Source organism: Tenrec ecaudatus, chromosome 1, assembly GCF_050624435.1.
Source record: "Tenrec ecaudatus isolate mTenEca1 chromosome 1, mTenEca1.hap1, whole genome shotgun sequence".
Lineage (NCBI taxonomy): Eukaryota > Metazoa > Chordata > Mammalia > Afrosoricida > Tenrecidae > Tenrec > Tenrec ecaudatus.
In genome coordinates, this window is record NC_134530.1 from 42,669,005 (window position 1) to 42,692,277 (window position 23,273).

At 55.6% G+C, this 23,273-nt stretch overlaps 1 protein-coding gene and 1 pseudogene across 1 annotated transcript; one reads left to right on the forward strand and one right to left on the reverse strand.

Moving 5' to 3' along the window:
* Positions 1 to 100: 100 nt before the first annotated feature.
* On the forward strand, positions 101 to 20,888 carry SLC66A1 (solute carrier family 66 member 1). Its single transcript, XM_075551423.1, has 8 exons — positions 101 to 206; positions 5,905 to 6,082; positions 15,282 to 15,411; positions 15,868 to 15,955; positions 16,450 to 16,595; positions 16,749 to 16,841; positions 17,271 to 17,456; positions 18,502 to 20,888. The coding sequence occupies exons 2-8, from the start codon at positions 5,919 to 5,921 to the stop codon at positions 18,574 to 18,576; spliced, it is 882 nt and encodes a 293-aa protein (XP_075407538.1). The 5' UTR covers positions 101 to 206; positions 5,905 to 5,918; the 3' UTR covers positions 18,577 to 20,888.
* LOC142428801 (small nuclear ribonucleoprotein G pseudogene) lies at positions 7,277 to 7,436 on the reverse strand (annotated as a pseudogene).
* Positions 20,889 to 23,273: the final 2,385 nt, after the last annotated feature.

Consider the following 23,273-nt stretch of genomic DNA (forward strand, 5'->3'; position numbering starts at 1 on the left):
GGGCCAGGGACGGCGGCGCACCTCCACGCGCACGCAATCTGCGCGCGCGCCACGCCTCCAGGGACCATCTGCCAATTGCGCGGCTTCAGAGGCGGGGCCGCGGGAGGCGGGTCCTGGGGCGGGACGGCGGCGACAGCTGGGGTCAGCTGACCTGGGGAGTGAAGACTGAGCCCCGAAGCCGGGTCCTGGCGGCCGATCTGGACGTGGTGAGCTGCTCCGGGGGCTGGGGGCAAACCTGAAGGATGGGGTCACCATTGCTGGGGCCTTCCTGCCACATCGCGCTTTCCCCGCCAGAGCCCCCGGGGCTCTGGGACTCTACTGGCGCGAGATCCAGGAGCGAGCCCTGGGATCGGGGGCGGAGGGGGGTGGTCCTCCGGAGCTCCTGACCCTGACGTCCCCTGCAGCAGCCAGCGCGTCCTCCGACAGTCCTGGCCTGGGACTGGGGCTTGGGCCCCCTTTCCCCTTCCTGGTGGGAACCGTGGAGCCCCTTCCCTTTTGCAGGCTTTGTTTTCTTCGGGGCGATCCTGCGGGGGTTGAGTCGCTGGCCCAAGCGACTGCCCTATCATTATCCCAAATAGGCCAATATCGCCAAATAGGCGACTCGTTTGGGGCTGAGTCATAGAAGGAAGTTGTTCTTGAGGCCTGGTGTAGGGATGCTCCTCCCCCTCCAGGTACTAGTCTGTAGGGAGTAGGGCCCGCTTGTCCCCTCCTACCCCCCTGTTATTTAGGGCAGGTCTCCAAACGCAATGTGTCTAGGGACCATCCGGGTTTGGAAGTAGGAGAAGCGGTTGTCCGCAGGGTTCGTTCGTCCCACACCTTCTATACCACAGGAGTGCCTTCAGATTGCACAGTGTGTTAGGTATTGGGTTGCTAACCACAAGGTTCTCAGTTGGAAACCAGCAGCAACTCCAGGCTGCACAGACGACTGCTTTCATCTCCTGTAATTAGCAGAAACCCACAGGGGCAGTTCCGCTTTGTACTCATGAGTTCACTATTCATGAGTATCTACTTAATGGTGTGAGTTTGGAGGGGTTTTTGGACTGTGTGCTGTGGACCCTGGGTGGCTGTTACTACTGAGCATGCACTCAACTTTGGATCTCATTCTACACACGTGGCCAGGGTGACCTCATGTGACTGGGGATCAGCCCAGGTGAGCACTGTCTCTGTACCGTGTCCGTTTTCCAGATTAGAGCATGGAGGTCACTCACTTGCCCAGGAGCATTGCAGCCACTGGGCTGGTGCGCCCCAGGGTGCTTTCTCTTTGATCCTGGACCAGTGGAGCCCTTCTCTCTCTCTTGCTTTCTGCGATACTTTTTTTTTTTAACTGGGCAGCTGGTATGTTTCAGAAATCCCCAAGCCCACTGCCATCAAGTAGATTCTGACTCTTAGTGACCCTATAAGGCAGGTAGAACCTCCTCTGAGTTTTAGAGAGGGTAATTCTTTCTTATTTCAATTAATTAATTAATTGAAAAAATCATTTTATTGGGGGCTCATACAACTCTTCTCACAATCCATACACACATCAATAGTGTCAAGCACATTTGTACATTTGCTGCCCTCACCATTCTCAAAACATTTGCTTTCAGAGAGGGTAATTCTTGATGGGAGTAGAAAACCTCAACTGCCTCCCTCAGGTGGTTTTGAACTGCTGACTTTGTGACTAGCAGCCCAGTTTGATACCCTCTATGCCACCAGAGCCCCTCATGCTGGTAGTGTCTGTTTAGGCCTTGAGAAGAACACATTTTCAGCCAGAGTGAAGGGAGACGAGTCATGGTTGCTGAGACTGATAAGCTTTCCTGACGTGTGTGGATGAAGGCGGGGTGGGGGTGGGCAGAGGTGGCAGGTCTTGTCCCACCAGCCCTTACAAGGCTTCTTCAAAGTGTGCTGTTATCGGGCCCTTCAGGACACTGGATGTGGCGGAGAAGCAAGTCTCTGTAGGCCTGAGAATGCCTAGCTGAGGACCCAGGACAAAGGGCAGAAGTCGAGATGAGGAAGGCAATTCTGGAAGGATCTGAAGATAAAGAAGGGACAGAGAGACCTTGAGAAAGAAGACTTTAGTGGGTAGCTGTTTCTCTGAGTCAGCTGGGGATCTTCAAGGGCCAGGAGAGTTTGGCAGGAGGGAGATGCCACCTCAAACCCAGCATCTCCCATGAATGGGCCGGATCAGAATCCACTAATGGGGCAGCTTCCATTCCGGCTCCTGAGTCCGAGCTCTGAGGTGAGGAGCCTGGATCTTCACACACCCTCCCTCCACATGATGAGGAAAGCAGTGATGGCATAGTGGGTCAGGTGTTGGCTGCTAACCGCAGGGTCTGTGGTTCAAAACTGCTCACTCAGTAGGAGGGAGATGAGGCTTCCTACTCCTCTAAAGAGTTACAGCCTTGGAAATCCACAGGGGCAGTCCTGCTCTGCTCTATAGGGTCATATGAGTCCTAACTGACTCCATGGCAGTAAATGTCGTGTCTTTCTTTGTCGGTTTGCTTTCACTAAGGTGGCCCTTTTGACCCCAAGGATGAAATCAAGCTTTGCTGCAGCCCTAGCCATGCGGCCACTCACTGCTGTCTGGCGAGGAGGCTGGGCCATTCCCAGCAGCTAGACCTGAGCCAGCCTCTCCAGGGGAGAACCCCTGAGCTTAACAGCGCTTAGAGCAGCGGTTCTCAACCTGTGGGTCACGACCCTTTCACAAGGTTGCCCGATTCATCACAGTAGCAAAATGACAGTGATGACGTAGCAATGAAAATGATTTTATGATTGGGGGGTCACCATAACTTGAGGAACTGCTTGCTTGCATCATTAGTAAGGTTGAGAACCATTGCCTTAGAGGAAGTCCCCTTCATTCAGGCTCACACTTGGCTCAAGAGTTCTTTCCAGAGTCAAGGGTCTCCCACTCACAATCCTAGACGTGTAAGCCAAGGAACATTTCTCAAGACCCAAACCCCTCAAACTGGGCATGTGTCCACTGCACTGCCTCTGTGGGTTTCCCAGGCACAAAGAAAGGGGCAAGGCAGGCCTTGGGTGGGTGGTTGAGAGACTGGACCGGCACCCTGAAAGCAGTCACTTCCATGTCTGTGTCAGCTCCGGGTTCAGAGCTGTGTGTGTCTTTCAGCCACTCAGCAGCTCCCAGGAGTTAGTGTCATCCCCGTGGTATGGGCTCCCCGACGGGTGAGCTTTCTGACCTAAAGGCACTCAGTCTTGGACCCTGGCCGCAGGCAACCTGGTCCACACACACGCCTGACATTCTTCCTCCAGACTGATGTGGATGCTCCAACCCAGAAAACCACTGCCATGAACCAGTTTCCAAGGCTGTGAAGCTTTATGGGGGAGGAGTCCTGGTGGTTTAGTGGTTATTCATAGGGCTGTGATCTGCCTGGTTGGCAGTTCAAAACCATGGGCAGCTCTGAGAGACAAAGACTGGGCTTTCTATTCCCATAAACAGTTACAGTCTCGGAACCACAAGACGTCCCTGTGAGCCCGCATGGACTCGGTGACAGTGGCTTTAGAAAGCTTTGTGGGAGCAGATAGGCTCTTCGTTCTCCTGAGGAGCAGCTGCTGGATTTGAACCCCTGACCTAGTGGTTAGCAGTCCAACACTTACTCAACAGGGCTCCGCAGTGAACATCGGATCTAGAGATCACGGCCATGCTCAGCCACATAGGCCAAGGTGAGGAGAAAGTTCTGGAGCGCAGACCTTAGACTGGGTGTCACACAGTTAGGCCCTCAGTCCCTTCCTAGTCACTTACTGTCTCCGAGCCTCAGTTCCTAGTCTGCACAGTGAAGACACGATCGCCCAGCTTGCAGGGCAAAGGGGAGGGTGCTCGCCTGCCAGGGAATCTGCTGTCTGCTGGAGTGACTTGTTTTGAAGTGGCCGCCTCTCTGTGTAAGTGCTGTTCTCACGGGAATTGCCGCAAGGCACTGGGGCCAGGGCCCAGGTGAGCTGTCCCCACAGCAGCTGTATGGTCCTTGTGGGTGCCTTTCAGCCCTCCTGGACTGGGCCTGGAGGTACTTCATGGAATCAGGCAGACAGTGATCAGGCCTGGGTGCCTGTGACCCCTGCTCTAGGGCCTCTGTGCCCAGGGTGCTAGTCCCGAGCTCCCGGGTAGCAGCCGACTCTCTTCCTCTGGCTCCACTTTGCGCAGTCTCAGCGGTTCCGCAGGTCCCGCGGGCAGCCCAGGCTGGCTGCCGCTGAAAGAACTGCAGAGGGCAGGGAGAGGCCCGGCCCAGCGAGGACACCCTGAGCCCAGGAGAAACTCCGCTTTTGAGAGCAGCTGGGCCAGGTGGGCCGACCCTGGGAGGTTTCCCCTGTGCCCACTCACACGCCTAGTGGGGAAGGCTCGGAGCAGGAGCTGGAGATGGGGTCCTGGGTTTGACTCCTGCCTTCCCTGCTTCCTGGCTGGGCGGCCCACGCGAGGAGATTGTCTTGGGTAGCTGTACTTCTTAGCACTGATGGGCAGACACCATGCCTGAATCCCTGCAATGGACTTAGCCCAGAGGGGGCGCAGTGGTTTTTTATCATCAGCCAGTGAAGGCTCCAGCTTGGCCCTGGTTTGCCCCTCTTCTCTAGGGTCTTCCCATGGGCAGTCCCCTTCCAAGGTCCCAGGCACAGGAGGGCACTTCCCTAGCTGTGCCTGCCGTCAGCCATATTCCGGCTCGTTGGTGGTTCCGCACTCTAGCACGTGGCTGCTCTGCACACAGCACGGGTCTTGCTCAGGCGGAAAGCAGGAGCTTGAGCATCAGCTCCCCCAAGCTGGCATCCAGCCGCCCGTGCAAGCCTGGGGACTTACCTGGTCCAGTGGGGCTGGCGCTACTTTGAGAGGGTAGTAAACAGACCCAATGGGCCTGCCCTCCGCAGACCCACTCAGAGAAACGGCCGTAATGTTTAAGGGTTCGAATACCAGGTGGGTTGAGGGCTCAGTTCTGTGTCCTCTACTGGTCTCCTCACCCAGTCCTCACAGCCTTGGCAGTGTCGTCACTCTCCTTGTAGAGGTGAAGGGACTGAGGCACAGAAAGGTTGGGTCACCTGCTCAGAGTGGCAGCCTTAGCACATGTTGACACTGGGATTTGAGCACTCTTGTCCCCAGCCCCCATCTCTGGGTGGGCCACGTGGTTGATCTCAGCTACTAGCCTAAAAGTTGGTGGTTCAAGTCCACTCTGCAGAGCCGAGGAAGAAAGGCCTGTCGATCTGCTCCCCCAAGGTGACACCTTGAAAGTCTTACTGTACCCTAGACTTCCTCTGTGTGTATAGTTAGCTGAACTCACGGCATTTCACCTTGCCCCTCACCCCCGCCTCTGCGGGGGTTTTATCTGTCCGTGCTGCCAAAGACCAATGGGGCTAGGCCATCTTCGTGGTGATTTGGCCAGGGGGGCCATGTGGACAACTGCCTGAAGGGCCATTAAGATACCGAAGGAAATGGCTTGTGCATCTTAAATGTGACTCATTGTTCTATCTGATTGTTACAGTGGCCACTTACACGGTGTGATTTTCTTGTGACTTGAGTGATGGCCATACCTGGAAAAGCACCTGACTCCCCAAGAGGTCCATTCAGGTGTCACAGTAGCTAAGCCCTCTGGCTTCTGAGCACAAGCAGGGCGCCATGGGCCTTGCTGCCATCTCCCTGCCGCTGTCCCCTCTGCTACTGTCTCTTCCTCTCTCTGCCCTGGAGTTCAAGCGTTCGCTCCGCTGCCCCGGGAGCACGGGACTGCCTTGAGCTGGAATGCACGGCCGCAGAGCCGCAATCTTCCCGCTCCAGCTTGTGTGGCTGGTGGGCGTGCTTGTCTGATCTCTTCCTGGGGAGGGCCGTCTATAGCCCCCTCCGGTTCAGTGCAGGGAGACAAGGCTCGGGGAGCTTCCGCTGCGGGACCATAAACAGACTTCCAAGGTTGAAGCCCTCCTCTCTTCCTCCCCCAGTGCCCTCCACCGCCATGACCTGGAAGAAACTGGGCTCCGGCAACTTCTCCGACTGCCCCAATGGCTCCCGCCTGTGGATCTGGGATGTGTTCGGTGAATGTGCCCAGGACAGCTGGGATGAGGCCAGTGTGGGCCTGGGCTTGGTCTCCATTCTCTGCTTTGCTGGATCCACCTTCCCGTGAGTAGCACCAGGGGGGCCAGACCGGGTGGGGTGGGTACTCCAGGTACTGCACAGAGAAGGGCTTCCTGGTTGACCCTGGGTTGCCCCTCAAGGTCACGGGGCCTTTCTGGGGCACCTCTGGCCCATGCAGGAACCTCCTCCATGAGCAGCACCAGAAGCCACACCTGGTGCTGGGCCCTGTGGCTACAGCGACAATAGCACGTAGCACGACCCTTTGCTTGGTTATGCATTGGGCTTCTAACTGCAAGGTCTGTAGTTCAAATCCGCCAGTGGCTCCTCTGGAGAAAGGTGGGGCTGTCTATTCCAGTAGAGTTACAGTCTGGAGACCCACAGGGCCAGTTCTGCCCTGCCTTTCAGGGTCACTGAGTCGGCATCAGCTCCTGGGGGCCCTGGTGGCTCTGCCCGGTGAAGGTTGGCGTGCTAACCCACCTGCTGCCCTTCCTCAGCTTACACTTTCCCATCTCCGGGAAAGATGTTAGTTAGTAGGCTGGCAGCAGCTTCTTCGCTGGTCGGTCTTCGTCGAGTCCATTTCAGAATTATTTGAAGATTTCAGCTATTATTTAGAAGTCGCACCAAGGCTCCTGCCAAAGTATTAACTGTTGTAAAGAACTTCTTTATTTTTTCTCGCATTTGTTCAAATTCTGTTCGAAATTTCCAGTCCGAGTAGTCCATGAAACGAGTATTAAGAAGTTTTTGAATTGCGTAGTCAATTGCAAGGATAGAAAACAATGCTTATAAACAGGGGGGCAGTGACATTCGTCCTTGATTTGTTGGGAGAATCTTTTAAAGTTGTTTCTATTTTTAATTAATTTTCTGTACCAGGCTGGAATGAAATTGGAAAGGATTACATTATTTTAGCATTGAAATTTCAGGGGATCAAGGAGACAATATAGTATTTAAGTTATATTCTGTAAAAATATTCTGTTTTTCAAAACCATTTTATTGGGAGTTCACTACAGATATCATCCCATAGTTCAATCCCATAAAGCAGTATTGTACAATTGCTACCACAATTAGTTTAAAAACAACCTTTTTCTTCCTGAACTTCTTTTTTTTACTATTATAAAAGTTTATTTAACAAAAAAATTGAACATGAAAAATGTACAGAGCCACATTTTTACACTGCAGTAAAACAGGTCCTTTGGAAAGCGGGGTGCGTAGAAACAACTGATGTAGCGTTGAACGTACCTGTTATACTGGCTCCAAGGTTTCTAACATGCTGATACTGTCGCCGCTTAGCACCACCATTCCTGTATTGTTCTGTTGTCCACTAGTTGCCATCTCCACACGTTCATCTATCACAAGATTCGTAAAGGGATCGTATCCCTTGGACATGCCTGCCACCATTTAATTTTTTTTAAGTCATTTTGTTGGGGGCTCGTAAAATTCTTATCACAATTCATATATACATCCATTGTGTCAAGCACATATGTACATTTGTTGCCATCATCATTCTCAAAATATTTGCCATCTACTTGAGCCCCTAATATCTGCTGCTAATTTCCCCCTCCCTCCCCACTCCACCCTACCTCATGAACCCTTTATCATTCATAAATTATTATTATTTTGTCATATGTTACACTGTCTGACGTCTCTCCCCGCCCTCTTCTCTGCTGTCCCTCCCCCAGGGAGGAGGCTATATGTAGATTCTTGTAATCAGTTCCCCCTTTCTACCCCACATTCCCTCCACCCTCCAGTCATCGCCACTCTTACCACTGGTCCTGGAGGAGTCATCTGTCCTGGATTCCCTGTGTTTCCAGTTGCTATCTGTGCCTATGTACATCCTCTGGTCTAGCCAGATTTGTAAGGTAGAATTGGGATCATGATAGTGGGGGGGAGGAAGTATTTAAGAATTAGAGGAAAGTTATATGTTTCATCGTTTCTACCCTGTACCCTGACTGGTTCATCTCCTCCCCACAACCCTTCAGTAAGGGGGTGTCCGGTTGACTACCAATGGGCTTTGAGTCTCCACTCTGCACTCACCCTCATTTACAATGATATGATTTTTTTGTTCCTTGATGCTTGATACCTGATCCCTTCAACAGCTCCTGGTCACACAGGCTGGTGTGTTTCTTCCATGTAGGCTTTGCTGCTTCTGAGCTAGATGGCCCACCATTTAATTTCAATGATAACTTCTTGTCCGTACATTTTTTCAACTCGGGCGGATGAGCTTTGCTCATTGTGCCTTCTCTGGAGCTTCAGCGCTGCCTTGAAACAGAATTCGCCCCTTGCTGAACTTCTTGACATCAAGTCCCTTTTATCCCCGAAACTTTTCTTCAATCTTTACTCATTGTTATTAATTTCCCCGCAACCTCCCCTGCCATGCATGCCCCTGTTCTGGTTTTTTTTTTTTTTTAACATTTTTGTTGGCACATAATCCACATATAATATAATTCAATAGTTCAATCATTCAATTATATATAGAATTACAATCATTACCACAATCAATTTTAGAACTCCTTTCCCAACCCCCATGGTTACCTCGCTTTTATAATGAGTTGTGTAATCTCAGTCAGTTCTAGTGCTTCCTCCCCACTCCTGCCTTCATTGTTCAGCCCTGAAATCCCCTCACCCTCCCCATCTCCCACCCCTCACCCCTACATCCCTGTAGACCTTTGCGTCAGCTATTATCTCTTTGCATCCACTCCTGTGCTTCACAAACTGGGAAACCCAATAAGCAATAAAAACAAAATAAAATGAAGGGGTAGGCTAAAATAATAAAAGACAAAGATAAAAATACAAATAATGAGTAAGAAAGAAAAGACCATTCTCAAAATTTTAAAAGCCAAGGGAGAGGTTTTTGTCATGGAACACGCAAGAGATACTTTCACCTACAACACGTTCGGCTTGGATCAATAGGGAGGTCAGCTAACCAAGTATCAAGTTCAATCCAGCATAATCAAGGTCATAATGTTCCCTATCTAAAAGTAAGGCTGTTTGAGACCCTTGCTCGTGGCTTGTGGGGGTCTGCCAGTGGCTTAGTAATCTAACTAGTTATTCTGAAGATAGATTTGGGCTTCCATGTCATCCTTCTACCAGCTGGGTGTTCATTTTAGATCTGCTACTTTTCCCTTCATCATATTTGAATTTTGTTATTGTTGTCCTTGGGTCACAGAAGCTGGTGTGCTTCTTCCATGTTGTGTTAGTCTGGGTACTTTAGAGAAACAAATCCACAGAAACTCATGGATAAGAGAGAGTTTTATATAAAGGTTAAGTGCACATCAAGAAAACATCCCAGCCCAGTGCTGCCCAAGCCCTCAAGTCCAACATTAGCCCTTTAACCCACATGTCCAGCACCAGTCCACAAAGTCCTCCTCCATCTCACAAAACACATGCAATGATGCTGACTGCAGGAGGAAAGCCGAGTCAGTGAATGTGTAAGCATCTCAGCTCTAGCAGGGGTCTCCACACGGCTGCTCCAGCACCCAGGGCTGCATCAGGGTAGATTCATGTGGCTTCTCCTCAGGGATGTCTTGCAGGAAGTGAGCCTTGCCAGCTGAATCTGGGAACTTGCTAAGGCAGCTGCACCCTGGAGTGACCATCAGAAAGCAAGAGACCCAAGAAGTAGAAAGGGGAGGCTCACTGAGCCATTTCTCCCTCCGCCCTTCAATCAACCCCATATGTGTTTTATCAGCCAGGTTGGCTCAATAAACCTCACAGGTGGACTTTTTGACTCCATGCTAAGATGTCCACTTGTTTGAATACAAGCTGTTAAGACCCTAGACACTATTCCAATGAATAGCCGGGCACCATCTGCTTTCTTCACCACACTTTACTGTAGCACCCTTGTCTTCAGTGATCACCTCATGAAGATAAGTATTGAGCAAGGCCATGTTATCAGAACTCAGCTTTTCTTGGGTTGGGGCTAGAGTTGAGTAGAAGCCCAGAATCCTTCTGCATGTCCATGGGTTATGCACGACTCAGGTTTACTCTGGTGACTGCAATATGATAAAATCAAAACCCACAAGACCAACTACACCAGTAACAGCAACAGACCAAGCAGCAAGCAAACAAATGGGAAAAAAATAACAACAACAACAAAAAAAAAAACCAACAAGCTAAAGACAGGAAAACAAAATCCCATAGAAAGAAAAAAGTACGGCATTGTCCATCATCCCTCTGAGGCGGAAGGCAATTGCACTGATAACATCATCGCCAGTGTCCCAAGGGCACAGCCTCTGGGCACTGCCAGGGTGAGGAGTCCAGCGAGTACATCAACACTTTGAGCTGGGACCCAGGAGTCTGCACGCACACAGTTCCTCCTTCATTTCCACTGTGCCGGGGGACTTCCTGGATCAAGTCTTCCAAGTGCAGGTCCCTGCCCATCAGATCGAGACCTGTCATGTCACTGTGAGGCGGATGGGCATTGAGGCGCTAAATATATGGCGATTCTGGGTCCCTTTCCATTGGACACCCCCAAGCTGGGGGCTCCCCCCCAAGGTCCAAGGACTGCCACTTCCACAGTCCTGGGTCGGCCACTCTCAGCTCCTTTTCCCATCCAAATACCCCAGGCCTCAGTCCAAGGGTGCAGACAACTTCGAGGCAAGGCTCAGTTTATTCAGTGGGGGCTCTGCTAAGTCCTTCTGGGGTAGCCCCTGCATTATGCCGTGCTGCCTGCAAGGTCAGTGTCCATGATCATCATGGGGCTTAGTCCACAGCGTGGTTCGCCGTAGGTTGGGTCGAAACTATTCATAGCGTCTACCCAGGAACCTGAAATCTGGCCCACTGTCCCCCTCGGGTCCCTACCCTCATTGTTGAGCTTCCCTTCCTGCTGTGAGGTTAGTTCACCCCATCACCCACCATCCTCACCAACAGAACCATCACTGTCTCCTCCACAATGTAAACGGTCCCTCCCCTGGTCTTGGCTTGATCTTCCGGCAAGATTTTCCTTCCTGAGGGGCCCTTTGATTTGCCTCAGACTTCTCTCAATGCTGTCTAGCCTCACTTCCCATTCCCCAGCCCCCCCGCCCCTTGAAGGTGTGATTCCGTCTTGGAAACCTTATCTAGGGTTGCTCTGAATTGGAATAGACTCAATGACCTTGAGTTATATTAGACAGCGCTCAGTGTTTCGTTCTTGACCTGTCTTGACTTTAAATTTAAATCCTCTTTACAGCCCTAAGAGGTCTACAAGGTTGTCACGCCCATGCACAAAAGAGGGAACAGAAACGCAGAGAAGCTAAGTCACTTGCTCCAGGTGGCCCTGCTCGTAAGGGGTGGGTGGAAGGAGCTGGCGCACGTCATGCATGGTTAGACAGACAGCACCGCCATCCACCAGCCGTGACCCGGGCACATCACCTGGTGTCCGTGCCTCGCTGTTCTCTAGCTCATCGCCGTGAGACTGGCACATGACAGCTCTCCACTTAGGGCCTTTGTCCGGATGGCACTTCAGGAGCCGCCATGAGGAGCCTGAGGGGCAGCACCAGCTCAGCCTGGGGGGTGGGGTGGGGTGGCAGGGACTTCCTTCTGCCAGAGACAGACCCTGGAGGGCTCCCTCTCTAAGCTGCGACCTGTAGGACAGGTCAGAGCTAGGGAGGTGGGGGCAGGGGTCAGGGGCCGGGGAACATCCCAGGCAGAAGGAAGAGCCGCTGCACAGGCCTGCAGGTGCAGGAGAGAGGGGACGGGCGGGTGCGTGCATGTGTGCATGTGTGTATGTGTGTTGGGGGCAGGGCGGTGCATGGGGCCGCCCGAGGATGCTCTCATGGGAGCTCCTAAGGGCCTGATGACTGGAGCTTGTTGCTTCTGGTGAGAAGGCATGCTTTCTCCCGGGGGGCGGGGGGACCCATGGCCCTGTTGAGCATGGGCTTGCCTCGGTTTGTTTCTTTCATCTCACTGAGGGCTCTCGCTCCTAGGCCATATAATCCCACCACTGAAATGCACCGTTCTGTGTTTCTAGTGGATTCACAGCTGTGTGACCCTCCCCACACTGCATTTCAGAAAGAAGCTCGACCCCCGTTACCTGCCAGTCCCACGTCTCATCTCACCAAGCCCCTTCCCTCCCCTCAGCCACCGCCTGCCTCTGTTCGGGTCCCTTCTTACAAACCCACCGTGGGTACCCTTGAGAGGCGGCCTTCCCGCACGCCACCCCACCTCCAGTGTGAGCATGTCGCCTCAGCTCGCCAGTCCTTTTCCACGGCCCAGTCGCAGTCTGCGGATCGGGGCAGGGATCCATACACGTGTGCGGTTTCCACCTTTGCTTCTTAGTCATTCGTGTCCCGGTGCCTTTTTAATTTAGTGTTGTTGTTGAAATGACACACAGCCAATGCTTTTTCTATTTCCTGGGACTGTGCTTGAGATTACACACAGCAAAACATCCCGCCCAACGGATTCTCCAGGTACCATTCCGTGACATGGGCTTCAGTTTATGGAACTGTGCATTCTATCCCCACTTTGTCGGAGTTGTTCCTCCCCAGTAACTACCATAAACTCACTGACCCTGACGCTCCTGCCCCTTGGCTTTCCCTTTGCGACGCCCCTCTGATCCCAATGAGATAATTCTTCAGAGAGCATATTGCTGAAGGAGACTTTTTCTAATTGGCTAAATTATTGTTTGGGCTTAAGAAGATTCCAGGGGGGATTTTTAATTGAAATTTTAAAGATTTGAGCCTGAGAAGGGCTCTCGGGGTAGTCCTGGCCTCAGGGGCTCACCTAGTCCCAGTTCCTCATTGCCTCCCTTTGGATCAGCATTTGTCTCGTTCCGTGGTAGTGCTCCCCCCCTACTCCCCCGTCTCATGGCAGAGGAGGCCGCTGTCCCTGGAGGCCATGTGCCTTCTCTTTGTGTTCCTGTCCAGAGTTGTGCGTGCACGTGCTTTGTGTTTTCCCTTCTATTGGATACAGACCGTGGATGGGAATTGCTGTCTCCTATGGTAGCTCGGTGTTTAACCTTTTGAGAAACCGCCGATTTACCCTCTCACCCGAGGAGCATGCGGGGTCTGGTTTCTTCAGCCTCGCCAAGACCGCCTCTCTTTTCAGGACTAACCAGCCCACTGGGTGTGGGACCAGCGCCGCTTGTTTTTCTTTTCCCGGACGCGTCACGATGGGTCCGCTGAGCCGCTGTCCCGGCTTCTCATCCGTGTGCTTACCTTCTTTGGGAAAACGCTCGCTCGCTTTCACTTGGGTTGTCCCTTTTATCGGCTTATCAGAGGTCTTTAGACACGATTCTAGATGCACCGTCTGGTCTAAACTAATTGCAGTGTGCCCGCCCATGCTGGGACTGCCTTTTCGCTTTCTCCATGGTGTCCTTTGGAGCTGTGAATTTGGTAAGTAATTTCCCTTTTTTCCTTTGCGTTCTGCTTTTGGTTTCGGAAGGACTACTGTCTAATCCAAGTCACAAGGATTTATGACTGTGTTTTCTTTCTTTTTTTTTTTTTAAAGCCCATTCTTTATTCTGAGGAACTTCTGGTGGTTTTGAACCAGTGACCATATGGATCTCAGCCCAGCGAGCAAACACCATGCTACCAGGAATCCTGACTGTGTTTTCTTAAGCGTTTTAGCTCTTACATTATAAGTTGTGTGTGTGGAGCGAGGGAGGGGCACACTTCATTCTTTTGGTTGTCAGCTCAGATGGAATTGTCTTGGCGCTCTTGTTGGGCATGGGACGTTTTTACCGACTAGCTTGTTTTAGATGCGCTATTCAGTGTGGCACACGTTAGCGAAACAGGCCCCATCCTGACCTTGGCAGGAAAAAGGCCGAAAAGAGCTATGACGGTCACCAAGTGTGCAGTGCTGGGGAAGGGGCTGGAGAGGTGCTTAGGGAGGGTGACTGTTGGGGGCAAGGAGACTCCCCTTCTTGGACTAAGAACTTCCTGACAGCTACAAGGAACTGCCACCCTCTCCCTTCCTGCCTCTACCTGGCCCATTAGCCCTGGAGGGCGGTCTGAGGTCTGGGAGAGAGCCCCAGCGACTGCAGGAAGGGGGGCCACCTTGTTCCGCCTCCCCAGGGCTCAGTCCTTCCCGAGGATGACACAGCCACTGTCCCACCACGGATGGAGGCAAGTATGGGACGAAGGGCCACGGGACTCCTAAAGGGATGCCTGGGCCTGGCCCCCACCTGCCTGCTCAGCGCTCAGTGACCCTGCCCCTGCCCTCAGGGAGCCCCAGTCCAGGAGGGACGAGGGTGCTGAGGTTACAAAGGGGGAATGAGCTGCTGGCAGAGGCCGGCTGGTCGCAGGAGGAGGTGGTGCTTGTGGAGGTGTCTGTGGAGAAGGGCGAGGTAGGGCAGGGCCTCAGAGGAAGGCTCAGAGGAGGAAGGGAAAGTGGGCTGCCAGGTGGCAGGTACTTGGGGGCTGGGCTGAGGGCCTTTGTGAGGAGGGGGTGAGCCCTTACTGAGGAAACCGATGGGCTCTGAAAGTAGGGGTGAGGGGAGTAGGTTTAGAAAGACCCCTGGGCAGATTTGAGGGGACTGCGGCTAGGAGACAGAGGTGGGTGGGCCAGAAGCCAGCTGCCAGGGCCAAACAGGAACTGAAGATGGATGGAGCAGGACTGGTGGTGGTGCTGTCTGAGCTGATGGGGCCGATGAAGCTTTAGTTCCTGTTCTAGGAACAGAGTCAACCACTCGTGGAGGGTGAAGCAGCATGTAAAGCGTTAAGGGCCACGTGCATGATGGGCAGCGAGGAAAGGCGAGGCTGGAGCCTGAGCGCTTGGCTTTCTAGCCTGGGGGGTGGGGGTCGGGGGGCCGGTGAGCATAATAATAGACTTGGGCTTAGAAAGATGACACTCCAGGCTCAGCACAGGACTCCTTACCCAAGGCCCAAAGACGAACACCTTTGCATAGAGAAGTCCCCAACTTGTGTGGTGAGTGACAAGGCCACGGCCCACTTCTCCTGTGCCCCTGACGCGGATCAGGCCGTGGCTTGGCCCATCTTCCCAGCCCATGCTCATGGAGGTCGGGCAACCCAGGCCTTGGGTCCACACCAGACCCACCCTTCTCTCCTCTACGAAGACCCTGACACAGAAGAAACTCCAGAACCCCACTGGGAGGCCCCAGGGCACTGCGTAGGGAATGTGAGAGGAATGTGTGGACCTCCCTGGGAGGGTGCGGGTCCACAGAGCACCCAGGTTTAAGGGACTCCCCAGGGGAAAACCCTCCAAAAGGCAAAGGAAGGACTGGCACCCAGCCACCGTCCACCCACCGTTCCCTGTTCTGCAAACATCCTGTCCCCCGCCGGCTCCCCTCACTCCATCCCCTCCTCTTCCACAGCCAGTACATCAAGGCCTGCAAGGCCGGCAACATGGACCAGGCCCTGTCCCTGTGGTTCCTGCTGGGCTGGCTGGGCGGCGACTCCTGCAACCTCATCGGCTCCTTCCTTGCTGACCAGCTGCCCCTGCAGGTGGGCCTGCCAGGGCCACCAGGGCAGAGGGTGGGGTGGGAGAGGTGGCGGGCCGGGGCGGGGGAGGCTGGGAAGAGGAAAGGTGGGACTGACTCATCATCTTCTGCCCTGCCTGTCATGCTTTGTGACAGTGGGACAGGTCACTGTCCTTCACAATGGTCATCTGCAAACAGCACATCCGCTCCGCCTGGGTCCTCCCCCACAGTAAACTGTGATCCGGACCCCTCTCAGGACAAGACTTGGGGCCCTGGCGGAGGGAATGTGCTTCCGATGGCAGCCCAGGAATGAGCATCCGGGGCCACAGATCACCTGGGCCCCACTAGTAATAATCGACCTCACACCATCAGTGCTGGCCTCTGCTGGCCTGTGCCTGTCAAAGCTGAGGAGTGGCCCAGCATGGTCATGGGCCCCCGGGCCCGGGCTGCCGCTAACCCTTGGGCCTGGGCTTCTCTGCAGACCTACACCGCGGTGTATTACGTCCTGGCGGACCTGCTGATGATGACGCTCTACTTTCACTACAAATACAAGAACCGCACCTCCCTGTGTGAGTTTGGGAACCCCTGGGGCCAGGCTGGGGGCTCGGGAGGAAGCAGGGCTCCTGTTCCAGGTGACGGAGCAGACGTTCTTCAGCCTTTCTGAAAGCCCAGGCCTGTCGTCCACAACAAGAGGCCTTGGAGGCTGTGAGCACCCCTTGGGCAGCTCACCACCCAGACGCTCACTCACAGCCTCCAGTGGCCACCCCTGCAGGGTCAGAAGGGAGAGGGGCAAGGTTGGATGTGTGGAGGCACTCCAGGGGCGCTGGATGTCACTGGCATTTCTGCTTGGCATACCTCCCGCCTGACCCCACTTCCCTGGCTGTGTCCTCTTTGGGCACTGTCACTGTCTCCATATGACACATGAGCTCTTGGTGCTCAGAGAGGTTAGGCCACTTGCTGAAGGTCACACAGCAGCTGCGGTCCCAGGCCAGGTCACAGGACCCAGGTGTCTGCCGCCCCTCAGATGGCTGACCGCAGTGTCTCCCCTTCCCCCCCTGTGTAGTGTCTGCCCCCATCAATGCGGCACTTTTGCTCATCCTGGGGACGACAGCGTTTTCTGCCCCACTCCTGAGCAAGCCTAAGCCTGTGGCTGCCCCAGGGGAGGCCTTCCAGGGACGGAAACTCCTGTCCATGGAGCCCGGAAGTAAGGTGAGAATCGGGGACATGAGGGTAGAGTTGGGACTGGGAAGGCTCTCCCCAGGGACCCCCTGCAGGGTGGGGGGCAGGGATGGCTCTGTAGAAGATAGCGGTGGGGGGTGAGGGTCTTTCCCTGCACCTCAGCCAGCACTTCCACCCTCTCAGCCCTTCACCCGGACAGAAATCATTGGCTTCGCCATCGGCTCCGTCTCCAGTGTGCTGTACCTGCTCTCCCGGCTGCCTCAGATCCGCACCAACGTGAGCCGGGGCTGCAGAGGTGGAGAGGGCTGTCCTGGCTGCTCAGGTCCCCCAGGTTAAGGGTGTGGCCTGGGGTAGACTGACCAGGTCTCAGCCCAGAGCCCCCTTGGCTTGGGCCAGTTCAGCCACTTCTGCCAGCTTCCATTCCTGCCTGTCCGCTAGGGGACAGTGCGACCAGTGTGCCTAGGACAGCAGGGAGCGGGGTGAGGAGCTGGACAGTCAGAGTGTTGGGCTGGACAGCCGGGGCAGCGGGAGAGGTGGTTGTGGTGGGGACAAGGACCAAAACCTGGAAAGGGCTGGTTTGTGTGCCAGACCTGTGGGAGCCTGGACACACCGTGGTAAGTCAGCCCAGAGCATGTTCCGAGTGGTGGGGGACAGAGTGGCAAGAGCCCTGGCTGAGGTCTATGCTAACCTCCCCACCCCCTCCAGTTCCTGCGGAAGTCCACCCAGGGCATCTCCTACTCGCTGTTTGCGCTGGTGATGCTGGGAAACTTGCTGTACGGGCTGAGCGTGCTGCTGAAGAACCCCGAGGTGGGCCAGAGCGAGGGCAGCTACCTGCTGCACCACCTGCCCTGGCTCGTGGGCAGCCTGGGCGTGCTGCTGCTTGACAGTATTGTATCCTTCCAACGGCTGGGGTGGGGAATGGGGGCACCCCCACCTGTAGCCAGAGCCTCGTAGTGAGCCGGCCCAGATCGGCCCAGGCCCCGAGAAGCTAGGCAGACTGGTGCATGCCATCAGAGAGGTATGCTGGAGTGGCCCCAAATGCTGTGGGGAACTCAGCGAGGGCACAGATCCAGGAGGCTGTGCGGTGCAGCCAGTCAGCTAAGACCTCATGGCCCAGAGGAAGGCCAGGTGTGGGAGGTGGCCGGCAGGCCCTGTGCACAGGCCCCGAGGCATGCAGAGAAGTGGGTCCCCAGGCCACTGGAGCCGGGCTTAGAGCTCCAGCCCCGGTGCCACCACTCTCTACCCTCCCCGTGTCACGCTGGGACTCCACCAGCAGCCCCCTCGCCCCATACACAGCACGTGCTCAGTCCTCCTAAGGGACTGAACAAGGACAGGATCGTGCCCACTTTGGGAGACAGTGAGCCTGGTCCTTGTTGCACCGTTGGCTGAGTTGAGTGCCTGCCATCTGCAGCCTGGCATTCTAGAACGGTCTCCACCCTACCAGAAGCTTCTGGGCAATTCCCACTCCTAGCAAACCTGTAAGGACCAAGGGTTTCGAAGGTTGCCGTCTGTATGGAACGGGCACCCGTGGCACAGACATTAAGCACATCGTTGCTCGCTGAGCGTGTGGCAGTTTAAATCTCCCCCCGCCCCCCGCCACCCCCCGGGCTTGCGGGAGCAAGATGTAGCCTTTTGCCTTGGAAACCTGGGGGCAGGTCAGTTTTGTCCTGCAGGGTCACTGCGCTGGGACGGAATCCCCGCAGCAGGTTTGGAGTTCTTCACGACAGCGAGCGGTGGGGGGGGGGGAGGGGGAACCTACAACCTGTCAGCTGGCAGCCAAGCTGCTGAGCCCCATGCTCCTCAGTGGGCACCGCTCAGAGGCTGGGATACATGGAGTGGCTGGGGGCGCAGCTGTGGGATGCCATTGTGAGTGGAGGGCACAGCAGGGCAGAAGGGACTCTGTCTGTTTGCCTTGACGCCCCTCCCCCTCTCCCAGATCTCTGTACAGTTCCTGGTCTACAGGAATGCCTCGCCCGTCTCCGCAGAGACAGAGCCTCTCCTCCCCAGCTGACAGGGTCCTGGACCACAGGGACCGCCAGGTGCCACATCCAGGAAGGAGTGTGCTAGCCCCAGATGGTGCTGCGGACTCCGGAATGGGCCTCGGAGGAGGCTGGTGGGAAACCTCTGGCCCCTCTAACCCGGCCGCCTCCCCTCCACTGCGCAAGCTTTGAGGGCAACGGACTGCCTCTTCTCGGGAAGAAGATGCCCAGCCAGCCAGGAGGGAGGGCTTCAGTCCAGACGGGAACGTCAGAAAGCATCAAGGGGGCCCCTTGGGCTCACCTACCTCATTTGACCTGCACCCCCCACCGCTCCCCACCCCAGTCCAGCTGTGACCTGGAGGACCCAGCCCTGCCCTGCTGCCTCCACACAGCCTAGTAAACGGACCCCCTCCCCCCATGAGGTTGGCTCTATGGCTCCTTCTCTCGGGGGGGGGGCTGCTGGGGGAACAGTCCTAGACCGGGGTCTGGCCCCACATCCCAAGTCCCAGGAGGAGACCTAACAGGTCAGGATGTGGGCAAGCCCAGCCCTCCCCCAGCCTTCGGGGCCTCTCTTCTCTTCAGCTGCTCCTCTGGGCAGCTGTGGTGAGGACCTAGTCATGAGAGTGAGCCGCCATCAGGGTCCTGGCTCCTCAGCACCAAGGAAGCAGCAGACTTGCAGATCGGGGCTCTGCTGCCGGGCATGAGTTACCCCATCGGTGAAATGGGGGTGGCATTACCACCTCCCAAGTCCTAAGAGTTGAGTGATGGTGGCTGCCACCCCGCCAGCCCCATTCAGTGGGCAGAGATGCTGCCCAGGCCTGTTCCAGTGCAGGGCCCCACTGTGATCCAGGACCCCACTGTGATCCAGAAGGTGGTCGCCAGGCCTTTCTTCTTCGTCCATCTTCATCTGGAAGCTCCACTGACAGACGGTCCATAGCTGTGCACGAGGTGCACAGGCTGGGCCTCGAACCCAGGTCTCCTACCTGGGAGGCAAGGATTCTACCACTGTGCCATCCATGCCCATAAGGATTAACTAAGATAGTGTTCTTACAGAACGAGAGCTCAATCAGGATGGGTGCTGCTAGCAGCCACCCCGCTGGCCCCACTCCCAGCAAGACAGGACACTGCCCGCCTGCGCCATCCACACAGTTGTGGCCCTGTTTGCATCCATGGTTACAGCCACCAGGTCAACCCATGTCTCTTTCACAGACTTCCTACCAAGCAGGATATCCTGCAGGGACCGATCCCTCCCGACAACATGTCCCAAGCGAATGGGACAAAGTCTTGCCATCCTGATTCTCAGGAACATTCCAGTAGTACTTTCAAGATGGATGGGTTTGTTTGGAAAGTCTATGGTGTATTCGATATTCTTCACCAAAACCATACTGCACGTCCGTCCATCGGCTCTTCGCCTGCGGTGGCACCTGATTCAGCGCTCACTGTCACAGATTTGAGGTGACGGAAGCTAGCTTGGCTTGGGTCGGGTGACATCTTTGCTTTTTCACACTTTAAAAGAGGCCTTTTTCAGATCTGCCCAATGTAATAGGTGGTTTGATTTCTTGACTGCTTCCAATAAAGGAGCCCTTGGTGGTGGTGTCTGGCTGTGATCTACAAGATCAGCAGTTCAAAGCCACCAGCCCCTCCAAGGGAGAAAGATGAGGCTTTCTACTCCCATAAAGAAGTCACAGTCTCAGAAATCACAGGGGCAGTTCTACCCTGTCCTACGGGGTTGCATGAGTCAAAGCCCACTTGATGGCAGAGTTGGGATTTGGGTTAGTTCAGTTAGTCAGAGAGGGGTCATCAGATGTCCAAGGATGAGATCAAATCCCAGGAAGAGCTGGAGGTTAGGAAGCCCTAGATGTGACTGACCAGTTGGAGGGTGAGTAGAAGATAAGGAAAGGGGGGGTGCAGTGGGCTGGAGGAAGAGCCGGATAGGCCTGCTCAGACCCTAGCATTCCTTCCACACCTCACCTGTTTGGTTGCCCTTATACCTGCCCAAAGGAGGGGTCCTGTGAGTAAGCAGGAGTCCAGAGAGGCGGACCTCTGGGTGGACGTGGCTACCAGAGAAGCAGCCCCTCCAGCCCAGTGGGCTAGAATTTCACAATCCCCGCCCCAATGAAAGGCAGAGGGCTGCCGCCTTCACCGCAAGGGGGCGACTCAGCCTAACCTGCCATCCTTTACTCTTGTGCTGGGTGGCCTAGATCTGGTCGCTGCCCTCGGGGTGTCTCGGGGACCCTGGTGCTTAGAGTTGTAAGCAGAAGGGGCAGAGTGCTGCAGGACTGAACACCCCTTCCCTGCCCCCATCTGCAGTTGGAGAGGAAGGCCGTTCAGAGCCAGGGGAGGGGTGGGTGTGGAGCCAGGCCACAGTCAGCTGATGCCCAGGGACAAGTGGCAGGGCCAGCAGGGGCTCCTGGGCTGGGGGGATTTGGGGCTGGGAAGCACAGGGAGGGGCCGTCTGAGAATTAGGCTGGTGGGTGGTGAGAGCAGGGCCCTGTCCTCTGGAGGCTACCTGATGGACAGCTGAGGCTTATTGAGCACATGCTGTGAGCTGAGGCTTGTCAGGCACGATCTCACTGTCCTCGCTCGTGGGTGCCATCAGGACAGCCTGCCACAGGTGGGCAGCAGGGCTTTGAGGACCTGGTGTCAATGTACATTAGGTGACAATGGGCAAGTGCTCAAGAAGGGGCATCCTATGAACCCCACGGGCACAGTCCCCTGAACACAGGACACCCACAGCAGCCCTTCCTTTCCTCCCGCCCACGGTCCCAGGGTTTGTGACCAGTGCAGACCTGCAGCCCCAGCCCCACAAGCAATGGTTGTGTGATGCCTTGGGGGCTGCAGACCCCAGTGGCTCTGGCCAGTGCCTGTGTCGGGAGCCCTCTGCTGCCCTGGGTACCTGGCTCCATTTGGGGCTGTGACCTGGCTGGGAGGGACACAGCCCCTATCAGTCGGGGAGCTTATTAGAGCGTGATGTTCCTGACCTCAGAACGCTCCCCACCTGATAAAGGAGCCCGAAGCTTGAGAGAGACAGGGTCTTCCGCCCGTCTGATGGAAGATGCAGCCTCCAGGTCACAGTTGATCTGAACCTGAGGCGCTCCCCTCTCCCAGAGCCTTCACTCTGCCCACAGGTGGGGTCATCCCCACCCCTAGCAGTGGGCTTTGGGCTGCAAGCACAAGTGGCCTGCCCTGGCCTCAGATTCCTGCACTCCCTGCAGGGAGCTCCGTGATTGGTCTGGTCTGGACCCTGCAAGGGGACAGGGAGGGTGGGGGTGGAGGAGCGCCTTATTAACCTGGCTCAGAAGCTGCACTGAGTGTGAAATGGTACCAAGCCTGGGAGGGGCCTGTATGCCACATGCACGATGCCCACTTCACCCCCCACCATGGCAATTAGCCCTGGGTTTGAGTGAATGAGGAAACTTGGGAGCCAGGGAATCATGAGATCGGGGGCCTGAGAGAAGCTGGGAAAAGGCCTGTTGCCTCTGGCCCTTCCCTCTGCTCACAGGCCCTCGCTGTGACTGGATGTGCCGGTTTCCCTGTTGTCACTGCCACCACAGCACAGCACCGGGCTTTACTTCTGGGGAGCCATGGGGCTTTGAACCAAGAACCTTGAGGCGACAACCAGTGGAGCACAACCCTCTGAAGCATCAGGGGCTCAGGAAGGGCCCCAGTGAGCTGCTTTGTCAAGAAACGGCAAGGGGCTGGGAAAGGGTCTTGGAGATGACAGGCTCCCAGACCAGGGTTCCTGCGCTCCATGGGGCACCTTAAGAGGCGTGGGTAGCTTGTCCCTGCAGACGAGCACTCCTGGGGAGCACACACAAGCTCCTCCCTCTGAGGCAGCCTGGGAGGAGGCAGGGGGAGAAATGGCCAGGATGTGGCCCCAAGGCAGCCCCACTGACCCCTTGCTACGAGTTGCTGCTCCAGAAGCCAGTCAGCAAGCCCCAGGCCCCAGCACACCTTGCCCAGCCTCCTTGGACTGACTATAAAGCCAAACTAGTCAAGAGTGCCCGCCCTTCCCGGATTCCAGAGGGCAGGTACGGTCAGGTCTGCATAGGGGCAATTAGTTTCTGAGTGGCCTGTTGGTCGGTCAGTAACCAGCCCGGGTACAAAGTCACTAGTTCAACACTTTCCGTGCAGCAACGCTCTGACTCTTCAGGAGGTGGGAACATTCTTGAGTGCGAACAGGCACTGGCGGGGCTCAGTCGCGCCTTGCCCACGGGCCAGTTGGAGTGCACCGGAACCGAGCCCCAGTGCCCTACTCCCGCGCCTGGCCTTTGGCAGTCCCAGGGCAGGATTTTTCATCTCTCTTCACACCATTCAACACCGATGTGCCCTGTCTGGGAATATGTCATCTCCAACTGAGCTGAGACCAGGAGCCTAGGATGGGGTGCCATGATCAGGGCACCCCAAGTGGATGGGCTGGCCAAGTCTGGTCCTGACTGCAGCCACCAGGCCCGGGGCAGCAAGTGGCTAGAAGCCTGGTGACAGACAGGGATGGTCTCCCTGGAGGAAGCGAGGGGTTCCCAGCTCTGCGAGGCCGTATGCATCCTGTCCCTCCCACCTGCAGCTCCGAGGTGGTTATGACGACGGATGGAGGCCGACCTGCTCGGGTGCGCCAGGCCTTCCTGCAGGGCAGCGGGTAGAGACCATCAGCCCCTGGGGCTCTGCCAGGGTCCCGATTCCCGCGTGGGTCCAACCCGCCCCCGCCCTGGACACTGAGCAGTGCGAAAAG

Excerpts from the sequence above, each read along its gene's own strand:
- SLC66A1 (XM_075551423.1), top strand. The coding sequence starts at position 5,919 with ATGACCTGGAAGAAACTGGGCTCCGGCAACTTCTCCGACTGCCCCAAT. Across the intron at positions 15,412-15,867 it reads CTGACCAGCTGCCCCTGCAG|ACCTACACCGCGGTGTATTA; the intron begins GTGGGCCTGCCA and ends GCTTCTCTGCAG. Across the intron at positions 16,842-17,270 it reads TGCCTCAGATCCGCACCAAC|TTCCTGCGGAAGTCCACCCA; the intron begins GTGAGCCGGGGC and ends CACCCCCTCCAG.